Raw genomic sequence first — 22,476 nt, 5'->3', positions numbered from 1 at the left:
TGTTATTCATTGTTAAACAACTTGCCTGATAAAGTACACTGTAAAGAATTTCTGTAGAAATTATAGTATTAATGGGCAACTAGCTGCCAGTAACTTACTGTAGATTTTACACTGATGTTATTTACTGGCAACTAGGGGTGTAACGGTACGCAAAAATCACGGTTCGGTGCGAACCCCGGTTTTGAAGCCACGGTTCGGTTCATTTTCGGTACAGTAAGGGAGAAATGCAAACATTAAACTGCAGGTTGTTTATTACTATAAACTTTTTTTTTACAATTTGTTTACACTTTTTTAAACACTTTTTATTAAAATATAACATATAAAATATATATAAAATGAAAAAATAATAAATAAAAGACTACTGCAAAGTTCTTTTTTACACTATTTTATAACAGTAGGTAACTCTTTTCTTAACCTTCTCTTAAACTTTTTCTACTAAAACCTTGAACTAACAAATTCAATTCCTGAATACATTTATGAACTATTAGCCTACATTTTTGCCACCAAAAATTTTCTGTTTTGATTTATTTTGGATTGTTTAACCTCACAGTATTGAACCATCTCTGTATAAAAATAATATTACTGCTCCATGTGTAACTGCATAGCAAGCAACATGATGATATACTTATTATACACTCATTTTGAGATTAGTGAGCTGCATACATAGCCATCTTTGATTTTTTTCACGTTTCTCCTAATCTTTGCTTGTGTCGTCAATGTAAGCTGTGACTTTACTTACGAACCCCTCCGCAGCTGAGTAACAGCTGAGTAAGCCCGGGTTACAGCTCTTCTCTGTCCCGACCAGCTGATCGCATTGTGACAATGATATGATTGACGTGAGGTGCAGATGAAAAATCTGATCACGCATGCCTTATTCTCGCTGTCACAGAAAGCGCATCTCATGAATGCGTAGCAACGAAAGACGCGCATCCTCTCACGCATTTTGAAAGAACAAAGCAGCGCGTTGACACGCGTTTAACATGCGCTTTTAGATACGACACGTAAACATTTACATCAATAATCAAACGGATATACAACTAAGTAAATAAAAATCTTTCTGCGGGCCGAACTATGTTATATGTTTGACAGAAGACTTGCGCTGAACGCGGAGACTTCCGCCACTTAATATGTTCGTGCGGAAACCCACGTATTATGTTCCGCACAGGCGCACACAAAATGCATTCGGCCATTCGGTGCACGTGTGCACCGTGCCGAAAGCCCTGAACCGAAACGGTCCGGTTCGAATACACGTACCGTTACACCCCTACTGGCAACAGTTTGTTCAAAGTTGAATGAACATGAAACATTTTCAGTCTTTATCTTCTACAGTAAGTTACTGGCAACCAGCTGCATAATTACAGCAAATTTTTAACAGTGATGTGGTTCACCAATCAGTACAGGGTCATTTACATATATAAATCTTAAGAGTACAATAGCAAACATATCCGGCTTTATTAACTCTTTTTTTGCTGCAAGAAACCTTAGCTAACATTATAAGTGATCTTCAATCAAATATTATTGTTTTTAAAGCTCAGTTTGTAAAGCATTGCATTTGCCTTCTGAACATGTGTACTGTTCTAAAAATAGTATAGATTTAAAGCATCTGCCTAATGCATAAATGTAAGTGTATATAGGGGCAGTTTCTCAGACAGTAATTAGACTAGTCCTAGACTAAAATAAATGTAAGAGCTGCCCAATCTGAAAGCAACTTGCACTGACATATCTTAAAATACATCAGTGCCCTTTGTTGCCTCAAAATGAAACATGTAAGGCATGTTTGTTAAAACTAGTTATATTTTCTGATTAAACTAAGACCTAGTCCTGGTTTAAGCTAATCCCAGTCCGGGAAACCACCCCATAGTTAGACGTTATTTAATTGTGTTTAATGTGTCTCTATTTAGCCTTGCAGTTAAGGTTCTCTCTTTGTGCTTGGTCTGTTGATAATGTGTTTGTCTGAGGTAAAGAGCAGGACTGCTGTGTCCACTACTATTTCCCAAAACCCCACTGACTGTGCAGATGGCCCCTGTGACAGACTGTATTAAGATTAAGCCACTGTGATTGGCCGCATGCTTCCTTTCAGTCGGCAGGAGTCCCACCCACTTTCAAGGTGTTTATATCTAAAGGCTTATCTGTATGTGGACCTGTCAGCTGGAACAGTAAAGAGATATCTGCAAATTTTACAGTATTTGAAACTGTGCTGTATTTTCACATTTTCATATTTGAAATGTTATTTATTTCAGACTTATATTAGTTAATTGTCCTTTTTTTATCAGACTAAAAGCCAGTATTTCTGAATGGCCTCAGGGTGGGATTAAACAGATTTGACACGAAAGTATTTCATGAACGAATAGTACATATCAAAAGCATTCAGTTACAAGCACTTAGTTTGCAGGCTAAATGCTAACACATTCACGATGCGCTGTACAACGCAAAAAATATATATTTTTTAAAAAAAACTGCATGTTGTGTTTACTTGTGTTATCTTTGATTCATATTTAAATGTGTTAACTTATTGTGTCAAAAAATGTATTAGTATAATTATTAATACATTTTTTTTTTATGAAAGCTTCACTCTAAAATTTTATCTTCAACCCAGCGTTGTATTAAAAAGGGACAAACCTAGCTTTTGCATTGAATTAACCCAGAAAAGGTTTACATTTTACCCAACAATAGGTAAAAAAAACAGTATAGATTAAATTAAAACCCAGTGGGTAGGATTTATCTCAATCAATGCTGGGTTGAAAATAACCCTAATTACTAATACTACTATAATAATTTTGGATGTAAAATCATTCTTTAAAATCAAAATACAGTTTTCTTTAGATTTTAGGGTGATATATGACCCAGTAATTTCTTTAGATATATTATATGTTAGCTTAAATGATTGACAAGAAAGTGGTAAATATTACATATATATTTTATTTCTATTAGAATGGCTTGAATATATTTTATTACAATTTATTTTTTATACAATCCCATATGTTTTCCTGAATGTTCAGTAAAAACGTTAAACAAGAAGTATTATGTGTAATGTTGTGTATTTGCACTAGTAGATTACATACAAAGTCAATGGAAAGACGCATGTAGACACAATTGTGCACGGGGCGATTGCCACCCGTTACCGGTTTTAGGCATGGGGAGGGGAACATCTGTCTACACTTTCCAATGCTCATGTTTTAGGAATAAGTCTCCTTCCACCTCAAATTTCTCAAAATCACGTTACAGGACTTGACTTAAATTTAATTGCAATGTCCCAGTCATTTGAGTCCATTTAGGAGTCATTTAATGTTGGATGCTCCGTTCGCGTCTCACTGTCGGAAGAGGGCTTTGTGCAAAAATACAACCTATTTAGGCGTTAATTGTTTCTCATGGGGACATGAGGTATTTTTTTTGCTGTCCGAATCTAGAATGTCAGGATTTTTTTCGACCACCTGCGTAAAAAAGCCTGGCACAAATTACATACTGTTACAGGTCGTTGGATCATTTAATTGCAGTCTAAATCCAGATCTCGGAGATATAAAAGGGATCAGTGCAAAAGTCATTCTTCAAATTTTTTAGACCATTGAAAAGCACCGTATGGTCAGTGAAGCATCTAAACATTGATATCTTCATAACTGAAATTATGAGAAGCATATGGGAACACAGTTTTATTATAGCTCCACTACAGCGCGTGGGAGCTGATATAAATGAAGAGAAGAAATTCATGAAAATATTCTTAAATATATATTATCATAGTCAATATTATCAACATCAAGTGCTACATACAATTTTAAAATGTATTCAATTATACATATTTTATATTCATGGTTTACAGTTATACATATATCATATACGTATAACTATAAACCAAGAATCCGGTTCATATGAACTATTATGTAATTAACCACATAAACAGTGCATTTTCAGGTGTTCACATATTCACTGCAAATTTATCTCCATCTGAACACATGAGTTTTATCACAGATGAGGTATGCAAATATATGTTAACAGACATCCTCATGACCAATAATTACCCTCGAAATAGTGCTCAAGATGAATAAAAATGTCCCTAAATTGAAAACAAGGGGCCCTCATTGCCACAGATGCCAATTCATCACAGTTAAAAATATTCAGCTCAAGCGGAAAATTTGCAAAGGGTTAGGGTTTCGCAAAGGTAATTCCTGAGAGTAATTTAGAGCGAGGAATGTATGATGCTTCACTTTTGGTGTGTACATCATTTAAGACTTGCTATTTTGATGTATGATGTATTGATCACATAAAGCTGCAGAGCAACAAATGAGTTAGACTTAATGTATGACTTTTAATCAGCTTTGCTGTAATTGAAAATGTCTGTTTTCAAATGATTATTGCCATCTGATTATGGCCTCCTCATTACTTCTGGTTTATTACATAATCTCATTCAGTTGTCTGGCCTTGCATCCTCGAGGGCCTCATGACACAGCAAGTCTCGGTTGCCATGGTAGCCCTGCAATAGCAGTCCCTTAGCAAGCTCAATCCTTGATATCAATGAGCCCTTTGAATGCAATCAGTCCTTTTAATATCATTGTTAAACTGTATCTTACAATTAAATGTGCATTTTGTTAGACTCCTATTCAAAATGACTTGCAATGCATTTAAGGTATACATTTTTACAGTATGTGTTCTGGGAGTCAAACCCACAGCCTTTGTGCTGCCATTACAATATTCTACAAAGTGAGCTACAGGGTATACATTTTAGCGTTATGTGTATTTGAAGGATTTGAACCCACAAGCACTATGATCGGTCTGCATGACCACGTTTCATTTTCCATGCATTCAGTGTAGTATACAAGTTTCTACCTGTTAATACATTTTTATTAGCAATCCCAAAGTAAGTCTTCTATCTAAGGGTGAACGTGTGTTTGCTGTCACTGGCCAAGGCTATGAAACAAGCTTCCCTTCAGGGTTAGATCATCCTCTACCCTAGGCATTTTTAAGACTTGTTTAAAACTACATCTGCTTTCCCTGGTGTTAAACTTTATACAGGAAATATTAATTACTGAGGATGGATGTTAGGTATTGTTGTGTTGTTGATTCATTCATTGACGATGGATATGTTTTGTTGTATTGTTGATTCATTGTACTATAATTGTTGATTTGCTGACAGTCTACAGCACTTTGGAGCTACAGAGAAGCCTATAAAGTGCTCTATAAATAAATAAATAAATAAATAAATAAATACAAAAATACAAAATAAGAGTCTGCAGTTTATACTGAATATTGCGCTGCTATACTATTAAGCTCATTGGTAGAGCATGGTGCCAGCAACACAAAGGTCATAGGTTTGATCCCAGGGAAAACTGTATGCCTTGAATTGACTCTTAAGTTGCTATGGATAAAGCATCTGCCAAATGCATAAATGTAATATACTATCATCATAATGTTATGTAGCCTACTAATATCTCTTTGCATAGAGATTATTGAACAGAAGTTAAATATGATATACATGCAATGTTAAATACACTAATTAATTTAAAATCAACTTATATATTTAGCAATACTATACAACAGAGTGCTCAACATCATACTACTAGAGAGAGAAAGTGAAAAAGAGAGATTGAGCTTAAGTTAGAGAGAAGCCAATCTGACATCACAGACCGTGGTTGTGAACAAGTCACTGGCAGTAGCTGCCAAACTCTGGATGAGCTAAACCCTCATACGATGCTTTTGCAAATTATACAGATGGCCAGAGGTCTGAGCATATTCTGAGACTGGAGACAGGAGACTAGCTCTAAATGGTACAGTGAAAGTGAATGTTAGGACTGTATTGTGATTGTGACCTGCAGGGCTGTGCTGAGGTTTTGAGTCAAGTTGATTGGTACACAACCCAGTAGGCTGTATGGCAGTGCAGAAACAGGACAAATAATGATAATTAGAGCCTTCTAGACTTCATTTAAAAACAAAAAGTTTAACTTTGATCTTTCTTGAAGATATTGTACAATATTGTTCAATTATAATGGCACTGTGTAGGGATACTCTAACATTGAGAATGCAAGAGTCACTCCTTAAGGGCGATTTATAGTCGTGCGTAGGTGCTACGCCGTAGCTACGGCGTAGGCTATCCGTAGCCTGTGCGTAGCTCTGCGTAGCCTGACGCGCACCTCACAAAATTCCTAACAGCGCGTCGGCTCTGTGATTGGTCCACCAGAACCCCTCCCGTCAGGTAAAAAAACTGCGTCATAGGTATTTCCGGTTGAGACGGTGAAAACAAAGATGAGCCAAGTTGAGGAGTGATTTAACTCAAACTGCAACATAAGTCGCTGTTTATTTACTTCCATCATTGCTGGTCTTCTCAAATTATACACAACAAGTTGCTATTTATTCTTCGTTTGTGGGTTAAGTTGCTTAGCTTCTTCTTCTCTGACGACTTCTGCTGCTACTGTGGTTACACGTGTGATTACTGCCAACCAGCGGTTTCGCGTGTGTTTGCACGTCGACGCGGACGGCGACGCACAAGTATAAATGAAAACCGACGCGGAACCTACGCCGTCGCTGCTACGCCGTAGGACCTACGCACGACTATAAATCGCCCTTAAGTCCATCTAAACAAAAATTTAATCTAGGTTTGTAACGATATGAGATTTTCACAGTATGATAATCCTCTTTGAAAATATCACAGTTTCACAGTATTCATTAAGGTGTCATTGATTCAAAATTAAGTCAAAATGGAATCGTCGATGCTGCCACGCCCCCATGTAACGTCTGTTCTAGGGCTGTCAAATTTTAATTCGAATTTCGAATATTCGTCGAATGTAAAAAAAATATGCATATTCGAACGTAAAACTTTGCATTCGAATTTTACCTGTGTCAGGAAGCTCACGCAACGTGATAATGCATAACTGACGCGGATTGTTATACAGAGCGTTAGCGGCTCAGCCAACTATGCGGAGCAAGCCAGCGTTATTCATTTGAAAAATAGCAAGAAAAGACAGTGGGGATTACGAGTCGGACAGAATACATATTAAAAGGGCTGTGTGATGCTGCTTTGGTTTTTGGAGCATCAACTGGAATTCAACCGCAAAGTGAAACTAACTGAGATGAATTATTGTCGTCTGCTTCTAAATGCAGTTTTAAAGTTTAAAATAACTGATCAACACGAAAGTGCCATAATACAGCTGCTTGTTTAGCAACATTAAAACCATATGTGCATCTACAGAGTCCACACCGCATATGAGAGAGGTGCAATGTAACGCCGCGGTGGCTTTATTTTAACTGACTGGAAACTTGACTTTCACCTGGACATTTGATATGCAAGTTTTTCATCAACATTATCTTCGTGAAATATAAACATGATGATCATCTGCCAACTCGACTGTTTCAGCACGTCCTCTATTAATTACGGAGAGTCTGCTTTATTAACGGCTTCGCCCTGCACGTAAGTTAAACATTTCTGTTCTGTACTTTATTACTCGCATATATTTCTACATATTTTCAACCAAGGAACACACAAAATATTATATAAGTTGTTGTGAATAGCGTTTAAGCTTGACAAAATTTAAATGACTAATGATCTTTCCCACTTATTTTGGCTTAAATAAAGATTAATTCGTTTTTATACTTTATTAGAAACACGTTAATTTATCTACTTATATAAAATGCCCTATATTAATATGCATTGTCTATGTATGGCATTCGTTTTGTACATTTACAGGTGCACAACTATACTGGTTAATTTTGATTTCATTAGTAGTGTTTATAACATTCGTTTTAACAAAAAATATGCTGTGCATTATTATATTATTGGGGCTTTGTGCTGCGCCCTCTTGTGGGCTTTTAGGAGTATTTTCTCCAAGATAAAGTAGGTCTTTATAATTCGAATATAATTCGAATTTTATTATTTTTCAAGGACGAATTTCGAATGTACTTGTTCAGCCATTTTGACAGCCCTAGTCTGTTCGGCTTGCCAAGCGGAAAAAACCCACACGTTGATTTCTGTGACCCCTCGTTCAGACAGCCAACGACAAGCAGTAGCAGAGCGACGCGATCTCATTCATTTCAATGGAAACCTGGCGACTTCCGGCGACACGAGCGACAGTGACCGTTGGCGACCGTATGGGCGTGTCCAGCGACGCGAGAAAGTTAAGAAAAGTTTAACTTTATGCAAATGTCGAGCGACTTTCGGGAGCGACTACCAATGAGAACAAAGCAGTGGAGTTCACGTCACCCTTCTCTCGTCAGTTACTGGCGTGGATGGTACTCATTTGTTTATGACAAGCAGATTTAGAAACGCCTGATTGAAAGAGACAAGCGACACACAGCGATAACGTCGCTGGCTGTCTGAACGAGGGGTGAGTCAACCTCCTCTAACTTCGCTAGCTACAGCCAGTTAAAAGATAGCATGGCAAATGCAGGAGACACCACGCGAGCTGCTCTTTACCCTTTACATGGGAAACAAAAAACAGCACGCGCTTCCCGCCTTCAGCTGACTCAAGAGAGTATGCAAGCATGCACAGCAGAGCGGCATCTCTGACAGGACCGGTCGTTTCTCTGAACCGAGATCCGTTTCAGTTAGAGTTATGAAAACAGCATTTAAACATGACTTATTGGGGTATAGTCTCACAATCTTGTCTGACGGAAAGTTTAATTTTATCAGGTATATGCGTGTACCATATTTTTCCACTTGCAGCACGACTAACGTGGCAGGGCGTTTCCGGGTTCAAGCTCAGATATTATATTTCATAAAAGTCTAGTCTAAAAATGGCATAGCAACCTGTTCTTTAAAAAAAAGTAAAAAATTGAGAATCAAATCATGACCTTAGAATTGAAAATGTAATTGAATCGAGGATTTGGAGAATTGTGACACCCCTAGTGTTCATGGGTACCAAAGATGTCACTTCCGCCATGCCCGCCGCCATATTTGTGTCCGTCTTGGCAGCGAACACAGCATATCTAATGCACTAAATGGTCACATTTATTAGTTTAATTAAGTGTTTACCAGAGACAAAATACTGGTTGTACAATCTGGAGTTAGATGTTGGCTGCCAGTACTGATGATTAGGCATGGGCCGGTTACCGGTTTCAAGGTATACCGAGGTTTAAAACAGTCAAGGTTTCAAAACCACTAAAATGTTCTGTTATACCGTCTCCAAGGTATGAGCTGTGCTTATACAAAATTCATTAAATCATGAAGTCATGTGATTGATTTTTACATTTAATATACATTACGAAAATATTATATATGTGTTGAAAGCATATTATAATTTAAAGGCTTTATTGTACCTGGCATTTGAAAATAACACATCTTAGTGTTGCAATGGCAATACCGCAACATCGTGAAACCGTAGTATTTTTGCTAAAGGTTATCATACCGCCAGAATCTTATACCGGCCCATGCCTACTGATGATTACTAAAATATATTTTTTTATGTTTCTGTGATAGTTAATCCATCGTTATGTGTCAATTTATTATTGTTTCCTCCTTTTTGTCTTTTACTTAAAAACTGCTTTGCAACAATGGACTACTGTAAAAAACGCTATACAAATTAACTTAAGTTGATTGCTGTAACACACAGTAACATATTATCACACTTACTGTAGCGTTCATATTCAGTTTGTAAGAAATGTTGCTACTTGTATGAAATGTGTGGTTAGCCAATCATTATGCAGGTCATTTACACATAGAAATCTTAAAGGGACGTTGTTTTATACTGTTGCCTAAAGTCTACTTATGATGTCTGCATAGTTTTTACCTTTTAAAAACATCAAAAGCAATAAGTAATAGGCTATTTTGTAACCTGGTTTTGAGGCTTTCTGGAGAAATGCTCCGTTTTGATAGGCGGGCCGCATGATTGCCCACAGCTTCATTCCATGTCATTACATGTGGGGAATTGTTTTGAAAACCTTAATGTGTAAAAATGGGCAATCATAGCAGTGGGCGTTTACGTCTAGATCTTCATCACCTGCGATTATGAATCACCTGCGATTATGAATGGGATATTTCCCCTCTTGACAGTGAACTATGGCTCTGTGTAGTAAATGCCGCTTCATCTGAAAGCAGCTGATAGTGATTTATTTCTAATCAAGGAACCGGCTTTACTGACAAGATGCACGTGACACTAGCATATATTGAAGTAGAAACAAAACTTCAAAACTTCAAACCCGACATGAATAAATTCCTAAAGTCCTTTTCACTAACTTTGTATATTTTTTCGTTAGATTATAGTTATATTATGTTGAGTGTGGGACCTAAATTAATTGTTCAATGTTTCTAGTAAATTTAAACAGTCAAACATACATGTTTAGACACAGACATACAAGATCTTTAATAAAGTAATAGTCTCTCTGCAAATCCAGCATCGACTTGTGGCTTCTTTACAAATTAATCCGTAAACAAGTGAACAAACACTCACGCCTGTTTCACACATACTCCGTATGCAGTGCGTTTGCGGTGCGTGTTGCAGTACGTATGCGGTGCGATTCGTCAAGCATCCGTTGTGCTTTCACACATACTCCGTTTGCAGTGCGTTGCTAACCGCTGCTTCTGCGTATCAAATAATCAGGTGATTGACACTTTCTGTTGAAAAGCGCCTCATCAATAAACTATATAATAGCCTGCTGTGTTTTTTTTCTTCACAAAACAATATACTTTAGATATTATTTGATAGACTAGGATGTTTAAAATCTCTAGTGTTATGGTCAGGAAACATGAAAGGATGATCAAAGGTCTATTTATCTCCACATATATCATAAATATAAATTAGCATTATAACTTTTGAAGAGAAAATATAGGTGACATGCATGGTTACATTATAGGCTACATTTCCTATACTATTTATATATTTGCATAGACGAGAGTATTTATATAACGGCAATGAAGCTCATATGGCAAGAAATATTCTCAAATAATTAAAAAAACAGCATAATGACATGAATAAACAGACAAGGAAGCAAGATTGACATGCAAATTGTATTATTATTACCGGAAAAACAGCAATATTACTGAAACAAACTCTGAGGTAAATATGCCAAACGCTGTTATAACTGCAACAAGTCTAAATAAGATCAATAACAATTGAAAAAAATCATTATTATCTCCCAAAATGTTGTATGAAAAACATTATATTTAAAGCAAATGTATTCTTACAATCATTCAAGATCAACACATTATTCCATATTACGGAGCACGTTCGTCTCTCGCCTCGCTCTGTTATAATAGCGCTGATTGACAGGTGGGCTTCCCCGTCTATCAAACAGATCATTTTGTATAGTTCTCTTTAGAAAAATTCACCATAATTTTAACAGTTAACAAAACGGTTTTTGTCAGATTGATTATGATTTGTATTACCTTAGTTTGACTAAAAATTCCATGGGTATGGATATTGTTATAAGACAATATAAATTTGGTTACTGTTGTTTTACAAATAAAAACTAAAAGGCTATGTTAGTATAATTAAACAATGGTAAAATTAATAGCATACTTTATGTATATGCAATGTATATAAACACGGTAGAATATTTAACAAGATGTTATACATATCATTTTTTAACTCGTGGTAAGTGCTTTGCCTTAATTGCTTCATACTGGGATTAAACAAATAAAATTACAGAAAAAACTACTGAAAAACTTTATTTACATCCATTTAGAGTGAAATTACTGCATTTTTTTGTAAATCCGTGTTCATTCTGACCACAAAACATGCGCTATCACTTTAGATCAGCTCGTGCAGCTTGCGTGTGCCGTACAGCAAAAATAGACTCGCTGCCGAAACGATCGCAGCACTGCTGCACCGCACCGCATCTGCAACGGACAGGACGGACCGCATACGTATGCTGTGTGAAAGCTCTAACCTGTTAACATGGCTACGTAAAAAATTACGCACCGCAAACGCACTGCATACGGAGTATGTGTGAAACAGGCGTCAGTTTTCCCCATGCGAGCTGGAACTTCTTTAAAAACAAACTTCAAGCACGCATTCCTAATGTTAGGTTCCGTGGGAAGGTTGTACAGCGACTGTGTTCTTCTACAACCGAACACTGTACAAACTTTGCCAATCTTTAAAGGGACACTTCACCCATTTGCATTAAGCTTTGTATATTTAGATCCCCAGTCATGTTTTTGAAATGTCATGCATAATTTCCTCAGTTGTCGCTGAGACAGGAGAAATACAGATTTCAGTGTTGCACTTCCTTCTTTCAATGATGTAAAAATCATCATTTTGCATCATTGAAAGAAGGAAGTGCAATATCTTTGTTGAGGGGGTGAGACTACAAACACCCCTTTTCTCGGGTCAAATAGGCACCAAATTCTAAATGTATGTTACATTTCGACTACAAATATGACACACTTTCAATAAAGATCAATGTTTCTACGGATGAAATGCCCCTTTAAAGACATGTTTACTGATTGTTAAGACACTGCATACGGTTTGCATCACCCCTGGCCCCCACGTGTGTCACGTTGTCATTTGAATTTGGAGTTGGTGATTAAAATCTCTACAATATCACACATTGGCACATTCCTGGACTGACTGTGTGTTCTTGGCTTTGTGCCAAAAACTGTTATATTTCAGTAACGAGGACATTCTCAGTTCTGAAACTTGCAGGATGTTCATTTAAGTATGATGACCTCTTATATCAAGTTAAGTTGATTCTTTGATTTACCACTCCTTTAAGGGTCCGTTAAACTTTATATAGAGAGTTGAAAATGTTTAGGTGTAAACTTCAAGAAATAAACAAAGCGCTGTGAAAGTGTAGTACAGGGCACTTGAAATGAGAGGCTAAAGCTGCAGACAGCTTCTGGAACAACCCGTGTAACATTTATTTTGGGATTTAAGAATTGCTCTTTTAAAAACCCTCCTGTGTCCTGTGTGTTTACTTCTCTTGGAAAGATATTGAAATAAGTTGTCATATTGGGATATGGCTTTCTGCCTTATAAATGTGCCTTCCCTTTAGACGTCAGGTTCATTTCTGTTTACCAACAAACCACTTCTGAACGCTCTCTGTTTGCCATTGAGTTTCCTCATTAGGCTGGCCACACATAGGGAACGGAAATCAATTAATTAATGCTCTTGCTATGATTTATTCATGATGCAGATCTATCTGAGGAATCGCCTCACCAGGCAGGAAAGAGCTTAGTGTGCTTTGAGGTGAAGCAGGCCAAATGTTGGAAAAACACCAATCATTTAACTGTCATGCTTTGGGTATTTGTGTCTGTTTGGTTTTAATATTTATATGTACTTTAGGGAAGCCACATTTTTCAATGCAATAATCTATTCTGCACATCCTCTGTCTTCTTAACTTGCATCAACTTGAGTCAGAAAAATATCATAAAGTATAAATTTTTTATATAATAGATATTTTTTGTTAAATGAAGAATTATGTCCCCACCAAAGTATTTTTTTTCTTTGCATGCCATGACATTATCTTTGTACGAGAGAGGTGTGGTTCATGCATTTTTGTGAAGGAATCTTGGTGTCTGGGATGTGTTATTGCAAGGCAGTGCAAAGCGTTGTGACGTCCGAATGAGTCATCTCTGATTGGCTGAGCTCCTCAGGTCATTCAGTGTGGTCCAACCAACATGAATGGAATGTTGTAGGGCCGTTTAGGGTCAGAGGTCGCACATGCTAGATGTTACAGCCTCAAACTCCTTGTTTTTTAGAATAAAACACATCATGTGTGTGATATTACATAAATAGCATCACTTAACATGACACTTCTTGTTAAGTTCCTTGTAACTCTTTTGATGACTGTGGGCTGCTACCAAGTATCCCATTGCAGTTGATGAATCCAGCGAATTCCACGGCATTATGTGGTTTGGCAAACTCTAAACACATTCCATGTGTGAGGACGGCTGGGAGAGTCTCAGCCTTCCAAAGATAAAAACAAACACGTGGAGGAAAGTGGGAGGGACGGGGAAAAGAAACGCACCAGACATAAAGTGCATGGGCATGCAGGAACAAATATTGACACTTAAAATGGGTATAAAATGAATGCCTATTATATAACTAAAAACAAGTGGCAGGTGAAAGATGCTTAAACTTCTAAAAATACTGCTTAAAAATAGAGAATTTGATAAAATAATTTGGTGTTGCTTTGTAGGTCTGTCACACTTTTATGGATTGTTCCATTTTTTTGTAACCGGGAATTTACGTGGGGAGTAGGGATGTCATAGATTTGTCTGACGATTAACTGTCTGATAAATAATTGCCTTTATTGTGATTTGTTATCTGTTTTGGAGCTTTGACAATTGTGATAAATAATTGTTATGCATATTTTTCTGCTTCATTCATTAAACTATTGTCACAATTTACTATGATGTATTTAATATAAGCCTTTGTAAATTGCCATTGCAGTATACTATTTGTATAGGATCACTTAAAGTACTTTTATATTAGTCATTTATTCAATGAAAAAATGGTACTGAATACCAAAGCTGAACTTAAGAGAATGAGGATGGGTTTATTTTGATCAATCTGAACAACACTTAAAGGGATGGGTCACCCCAAAATGGATTCATTTTTTCATAATTTTCTCATCCTCATGTTGTTTTAAACCTGTATATTTTTCTGATAAACACAAAAGAAGATATTTTAGTAAATGATGGTAAGCACACAGCTGATTGTAACCATTGACTTCCATAGTAAGAAAACAAATATTATGCAAGTATTGTGAAAAATAATGGTAAGCACACAGTTGACAGTACCCATACTATTTTTACTATGGAAGTCAATGGTTACAATCAGCTGTGTGCTTACCGTCATTTATAAAAAAAATAATATTTTGTGTTCATCAGAAATAATAAACTCATACAGGTTCTAAACAACATGATGAGAAAATTATGAAATAATTTTCATTTTTGGGTGAACTATCCCTTTAAATACAATTCTGATATAATGCATTGGAGAAATTATGGAGAAATTATATTCAGTAACAGGAAGTGCAGAGCAAAAATGGTGGATTAACCTTGTTTATCTAAAGGTGTGCAATAATAACGGATATCTGAAATATCACGTTAAGTCAAATAACTGCCAAAAATGAATCAAAACATTTCATAATTTCATCCTTTAATGTGCTGTCCTGACTCCTGTCCTTGTATATGTAAATTGGTATTTCATGCTAAAATGGCAATGACATCATACCTTCTGCTTCACATCTGTCTGCCTGCTGTCTGCATTAATACTGAATCTCTGTTGCTGTTGGTTGTTGTGTCACTTTCTGTCGCACAAATATATCAACAAATATATTTCTGACAGTGCTATTCACATGGAATTTACGTTATGTGTGATCATGTAAAATGACACAGGGAAAATTCTATTAAATTCAATCATATTTTATTTGTATAGTGCTTTTTCTGATACTTATATAAAAAACAGTCCAGTCCAGTAATAAAGCGTGTGCTCGTTCCGCAAGCAATAATATATAAAAATAGATTTATTAACTTTTACTTCACGCCAAAACAATAACAACACAAAAGATACAAAATATGAATAAGAAAACAAGTTATAGTTTCATGACACCAAATACTGCTGGTTTGATCTTGTTTTTGACCATCAAACACAGATAGGCCTACATCAGATCCAGGGAATCCCTGTCAGGGATGTAGCCAAGATCAGGCTGTGGTCAGGGGCATCAGTGAACACTGACGTCCGCTGGTGTGTCTTGATCTCTGGGACCGAATCTTTCTAAGCAAAAATTAATCTTTCTAAGCAAAAACACATTATTTTCTGCTGTAAAGTTGGGCATTTTAACATGGGGGTCTATGGGAATTGACTTCCTTTTGGAGCCAGCCTCGATGAATTGCTGTTTAAGTCATTTTCATATTGGCTTTATTTTAGACATTGGAAGGTGGGCCTAACTGATAACCTATAAAATAATGTGTCATTACCAAGGTGTCATGCAAGAAATCTCTCATGACAGGTAAACCTTAACCCAAACACACAGCCAGGGAAACTCTCAATTGGTTTTAAAAATAATAAAGCTGCTAGAATGGCCCAGCCAATCACCGGACTGAATCCAATTAAAAATCTATGGAAAGAATTAAAGGTCAGAGATCATAGAAGAGGCCCACATAACCTTCAAGATTTGAAGATGGAAACACACTTGAGCAATGCATACGACTAGTTTCTCCATACAGGAGGCATTTTGATGCTTTCATTACAAACAAAGGTTTTTGTACAACGTATAAAATACATTTCAGTTAGCGTGTTCAGTACTTTTTTCCTGTTTCATTTTACATTATTCAATACTTACCTCTGTATCACAAGGCATTATGTGGAATGTGGATAATGTGCACCACACTGAATTATATCAATGTTAGGGACTAAACAAATCTCAAATTTTCCCCAAGCATATCAGAATGAGGAAAAGTTTAATTTAAAGTCACAATTAAAATCACAAGTGTGCATGCTGATCATAAGTCTGTCACCATGGTGAAAACTCCCTCCTATTCTAATGTTCTCTATCCTTCTTGCAAATCTTCTTCTCTTCATCACTGATAAGTAGGGGTCTCTTCTTCGGGTTTTATGGCTCTTTGTGGTTGAAGACCATAACCTGTATATTGATAGATTAACCCGATTGTTTATTTGTTTTGTATGCAGATGCAGATCTTGACTTTGTGCTTTGCTTGGGTCTAATAGTGGTTTTGTGATTTGGAGCTTGAAACTTTATTCTTTGCTGGAGGTTTTTGTGTTACTAGATCTTTTCTCAATAATAAACTATAATAAATATAGGCTAGCACAGTATAGGCATTAATAGGGAAATTTTTTCCTATTCTACTAAATAAGAAGCATGACTGTGGGGATTTGTAAATCTCTGGGGTCAGGCACTGATATTGGGTGATGTCCAATTTCATCCCATTGGTGTTAAATAGTGTTTAGGTCTGCGTCTTGTGCAGGGCAGTCAACAATTTCTTTATGGACCTCCTCACTTTATGCACAGGGGCATTGTAGGTCATTTTAGTGTAAAAGTTTGTCTATGTCTACAGGGAATACACAGTATGGCAGCGGCTGTTTGCGCGATTGAACGCACTTGTTAGTAATGCTTAATGCTGAACTAGCCTAAATCAATTATTACAAGATAGCATTGACATGCTCTTGTCCATTTAATGTGTGTAGATAGAAGTTTAATGTTGCTAGTATGGTGCAAGAAAACATTTCTGATCTGTGAACTCGTATTTGTATTTACACAAGCACTCTCTTTTTTGGTTGTTTGTCTCTAGCATCTCCAGATGACCATTCAGGCCATGCAGGACGAGCTCCGGATCCAGCGAGATCTGAACCAGCTGTTCCAGCAGGACTCCAGCGTTCGTTCAGGCGAGCCCCTGGGAACCGAGCTGACCGAGGAGAACTTCCAGCGGCTGTACGGAGAACACGAGCGCCAGGCCAAGGAGCTCTTCCTTCTGAGGAAGACTCTGGAAGAGATGGAGCTGCGCATCGACACGCAGAAGCAGACGCTCAACGCTCGAGACGAGTCTATCAAGAAGCTTCTGGAGATGCTGCAGAGCAAAGGGCTGTCAGCCAAGGCCAGCGAGGAGGACCATGAGCGCACTCGCAGGCTGGCAGATGCCGAGATGCACATCCACCATCTGGAGAGCCTGCTGGAACAGAGAGAGAAGGAAATGGTTTTGCTTAGAGAGGTAAGACCTACCACAGAGATACTGAGTAAACCATATCCCTAAACCTCTTGTAACATTTGTGCAATGTTTGATTTATATCAGAGCAGAACAAAGCTGATTTTCACTTTTTTTGCCCATTAGCTGACGTTTTCAACTAGTTAGAGAAATTAAACAGTTGTATTATTGCCTAAATATTATATTGGAGTGGAAAACCACATGTCAACATGTTAAAGCAAGAGAGTTAACTGTCAGGCCGTGGCTCGGCTGAGATGTTTTTAGATCACTCAAGTTACACATAAAAACATCTATCAAATCACTTGGTAAGCCTACTCCACAGGTACCCAAACTATTAAATCTCCGATCGGCGATATGAGGGAATAATTTGTAAGGCTACCAGTTCTCAAGAGCTGATACTAACATTTAATGTTAATAATAACAATTATTGATCAAAATAAGCAAGCAGTTTATTTGCAATTAAAAATGTATATTCATATAAAAAACAACCGAGGCATAATGCCACGTTCCAGGCATCCTATAACCTGTGTTTTTCTGTAAAAGTGCACTGGAAAGGCAGACAAATCCGTAACTTCCCATCCGTGAATTTGTACTAGATCGATGTACTCCCAGTTCCAAGTTGTGAGTCGTTGTTTTGAAGTCGTGATTAACGGGCACATAAACCTGCCTGGAACACAGCATAAGGGTCTTATCCAAAAAAGCAATTGTCATTTTCGCCAAGAAAAATAAAAAAATATATACTTTTAAACCACAACTTCTCTTCTTGCACTATCTGTGTGACGCGCCAGCGGGTCCTCGCGGAATGTGTCATGACGTCAAGATTAAAGGGATAGTTCACCCAAAAATTTTAATTCCCTTTAAGATGCAGTTTGATGCTAAGGACACCGCAGCACATAAAAGACTGTTGGACACTTTACATGCATGTATGATCATCATTGTAACAGGGTTTTTCCTGCATTGAATATTTTTAAGCTTTTTGTGATGTTGATAACTGCGGGAACGAGAAAGAGCATTATAATGAAGATCACAATTCAGATTGTGGACAGTGATTCTCTGCTATAAAGATCGCGATACGCTTCTTTAAGGAAGATCACCCACCCCTATTTCTAATTATATACAGTATATTACGTATGGATGCCGCTTAGACTCGACGATTCTGTACTGCTCACATATTATGGGTTAGTGCTCTCCCCTGTTAACATCAGCACTTAAAGTTTAGTGCTGCAAACGTACAGTTCACATATGCATTTTATGAATGTAGCATCTATGTACATGTATATCTATGGTCCGAGGTGGTGTGAGAGTGGAGGCAGGGACTCATTCGCATATTTATATCTATGGTCCGAGCTGTGCTATTAAGTAGAGGCAGGGACTAATTTGCATTTTCATAGATCAGCTTATACTTATTGAGGCAAGAGTGTAGAGTTACATTTAAGCTGTTTTAAAGTATCAAGAAATTACTGTGACAGGTAAAACTTTTAAATATGCTGTTATGATGCTCAAAGATAAGTTTTAAGTAATCAAATTATTGAATACAGGGGGACTTTAAGATTTGAATGTCATCTATTTCAGTATTATAGTGACATTTAAACAACTAATGGGGATTACATGGCAGTTAATAAAATATTTATCTGTGACATTCAATGCGAGAACCCCAAACAGCTGCTGTGCGGAGGATGCCGATAACATGTGGTCATTTATCCAGAGAGGGTGCATGAGGACGATTTGCAATTAAACGTTTTACCTAAGACTACCAATTAGGGCGCTGATGGATCCAAGGCTCTGAATTACCCGTTTCAAACTCAGACAGACAAACGAGTTCACAGAGGAAGTGAGAAAGCGAAACCTGTCACCAACTGAAAGCATTGAACATTGGTTGCTATAGAGACGAGATTGAAAGGAACATTGATGAAAAGAGACACAGATGTTGCAGAGCACAAGAGCTGTTAATTCGGCGTAAGACAGGTTTTGATTACATTTAGTTCAGCGATGGTCCTAGAGGAAGGAGGATGCCTGAAGTTGATTAATAGTTTGACAGAATTTCCTGACTTACATAATATTAAGTGATGTGAGTTTTGCAAAGGGGGAAAGTGTGTTTTACATGTTGAGCTGACATTGAGTAAGCGATAAGGACACAATCTATGGTACACTTGTGAAGAGATGCAGTTCTGTCCAGAGGGTTGTTGGGACAGTTAAGTCTTGGTAACTCTTTTGCATTTTGTTCTGTATTTTTTGTAAGACATCTTCTGACAACAAATGGCAGAACTGTGACCATACTGACACCTAGTGGCCAGTTATTTTTTTAAACCTTTACTGATTTTTTTAAACTTTCTTGTGAGGATTAAAATTCTGCAAAGACTATGTAAAATCTTTTGAGCTTGTTTTCACGTGTTTTACTAAATACACATTTAAGCCACATTGTTAGTTTTCCCAGGTTCAAGTTTATTTCAGATTTTCAAATGTGTCAGTTTTTTTAGCATCACCTATTACATATTCAAGAACATGAACTGATGCTGTCAGAGTAACATGTTATCTTTCTTATTAGCAAAAATTATATATACAATCTTTTCTCGACTGACATTAAAGTATCTTTTCCAGGCGAGTAGATTTAACTTAAAAAAAACATAGGGTAACTTGCTGCCCTAAAATATTTTGTTAAACAAGCAAGCAATTTTAAATTAAATCTACTTAAAATAGCTGAAAAGGCAATTAAAATGTTTAGCAATATATCCTTGTTAGATTAACTAAATATTTCCTGTTCTACAAATGGTCAGTTATGAGAAATGTATTGTTAAATCATATTTTAACATAGTATTGCAAAACTTTAATCTCTGCAATCTTAGCCTCTCAAAAAAGAGCACACATTGCAAAGCAAAGGTAACATCAAGTAAAGCAAAGGTTTCAACTTCACACAGAAACCTCAACACTCAACACACAAGTCTCAATAATGGTGACAGTAATCAAATCTCATGAAGTGAAAAGATGAACTCTTGACTTTACCACAAAAATAATAATAAAAAATGAACACAAAACAACTGCAGTAGTATACATGAAGAGAACAAACAGTAAAACAACACTTGTATAACACTAGCAGTTAATTTATGCATGCTGCAATCCAACATGGGTAAAAAATTTAAATTCAGAAACATACGCTAAAATAAATAGATTCAACTTAAAAATGTCTTATTGAATGAGAGAAATCATGCAACTTGTCCATTAAACTTTAACACTTGTGTAATGGAGGACATTTTTCAGGGTTTAGGTTAAAGGGGGCATTTCACAAGATTTTTTAAAGATGTCAAAAAAAATTTTAGTGTCTCCAGAGTACCTATGTGAAGTTTTAGCTTAAAATAACATATAGACAATTAATGTTAAATTTGACACTTTGTAGGTGTGAGCAAAATGTGTCGTTTTTGGGTGTGTCCTTTAAAAAGAAATTAGTTGATCTCTGCATTAAATGGCAGTGCTGTGGTTGGATAGTGCAGATTAAAGGGCGGTATTATTACAATAAGATCCCCTTCTGACATCACAGGGGGAGTCGAATTTCAATGACCTATTTTTTCCACATAGAATGGTTTACCAAAACTAAGTTACTCGGTTCATCTTTTTCACATTTTCTAGGTTGATACAATACCTGGGGACCCAATTATAGCACTTAAACATGAAAAAAGTCAGATTGTCATGATATGTCTCCTTTAAGTGTACTTATTTATTTGGGTTTAAACAAAATGAGGGTTAACAGTGCAGAAGCACCTGAGGTGACGTCTAGTGCAGTGGTTCTCAAACAGGGTGCTGTGCTTGGGGGGGCCCCCAGTTTTATGACATTTTATAAAATACATACATTTTTCATACATTCTGTGTAATGAAACCTCAGAAAAATAAGGCTGAATGTTTTGTCATAAATTTTGTTTGAGGGGGCCACTAAGGGATGCACCGTACACAAGGGGTACTAGTCTATGTTAAGTAATGATTTGGACATCGATCAGTAGAGTGGTGTATTTTAGAATGCTCATTGGTTCATAGTCTTGCATTTAAATTATCATTTTTTTTAGCTTTTGTTTAGAAATTTCTTTTTTTGCTGGAATGTTTATCAAGTGACTGATAAAGGAATATGGAATAAAACAAAATGTTAATGGAAAACACTTTTCCTTGTTATATGTATCTATGTACATGGATGCTTTCTCGTTCTCTCTCTCTCTCTCTCACTCACTCTCTTTATCTCACTCTCTCGTTCTCTCTCACTCTCTCTTTCTCTCGCTCTAGCTTTTACCCTGTGTTAATGTTTTGTATAACATATGATTTGGAGGTCTTTAAATGCCCTGAGGTCACAGTGTGGCCTGCATATCTTTGTATCTTTGTGTTGGAAATTGCATTTACTTTGTTGGTTGGTTGCTCAGAGTCAGTACATTCACTGTTTCTTATTCATAAGGGACTCAGCCAGGCGTAAACACTCTACAACATCAGACAATCAAGCTAGATGACAGGCGATCTCTCTTGCTTTAGAGATTCGTATCAGTTTATATCGGTTTTAAAAGCTGAATTTATGATTTAGTTTAAGTATTATTATTGTAAAAGTAACATATGATGTGGGGTGGTGTGAATCCTGGCGGTAAAGGAGCATCTCATGACCCACATCTCATCTTTTCATCTCTTCAGGAAGTTCACAGACGATATGAGGGGGCACCAGACTCTGCCAAAACCAAGGCCCTACAGACGGTCATCGAGATGAAGGTACTGTACATGTTTGTATGTGTATTTCTTGGGTTGAAAACTAAAGCTCACAATGGTATTTATTGATGTATTGCATGCAAGATAAGTAACTTTATCCCTTGATTAATCCTACTCCCAGACTTAGCCATAAAATCTGCTAGATTGAAATGTCTAACCTTGGT

The 22,476-nt window shown here is 36.8% G+C and overlaps 1 protein-coding gene across 8 annotated transcripts in view; it reads left to right on the top strand.

The window, feature by feature from the left end:
- Positions 1-22,476, top strand: part of erc1b (ELKS/RAB6-interacting/CAST family member 1b) — a 242,174-nt gene that overhangs the window by 32,478 nt on the left and 187,220 nt on the right. For all 8 annotated transcript variants that reach the window (XM_065265801.2, XM_065265800.2, XM_065265799.2 and 5 more), the window contains exons 3-4: positions 17,174-17,590; positions 22,241-22,315. In XM_065265801.2, coding sequence (XP_065121873.1) covers positions 17,174-17,590; positions 22,241-22,315 — 492 coding nt within the window. The remainder of the gene's footprint in view (positions 1-17,173; positions 17,591-22,240; positions 22,316-22,476) is intronic.

This window comes from Paramisgurnus dabryanus, chromosome 1 (assembly GCF_030506205.2).
Source record: "Paramisgurnus dabryanus chromosome 1, PD_genome_1.1, whole genome shotgun sequence".
Lineage (NCBI taxonomy): Eukaryota > Metazoa > Chordata > Actinopteri > Cypriniformes > Cobitidae > Paramisgurnus > Paramisgurnus dabryanus.
This window is presented reverse-complemented; position numbering and strand designations above follow the sequence as displayed.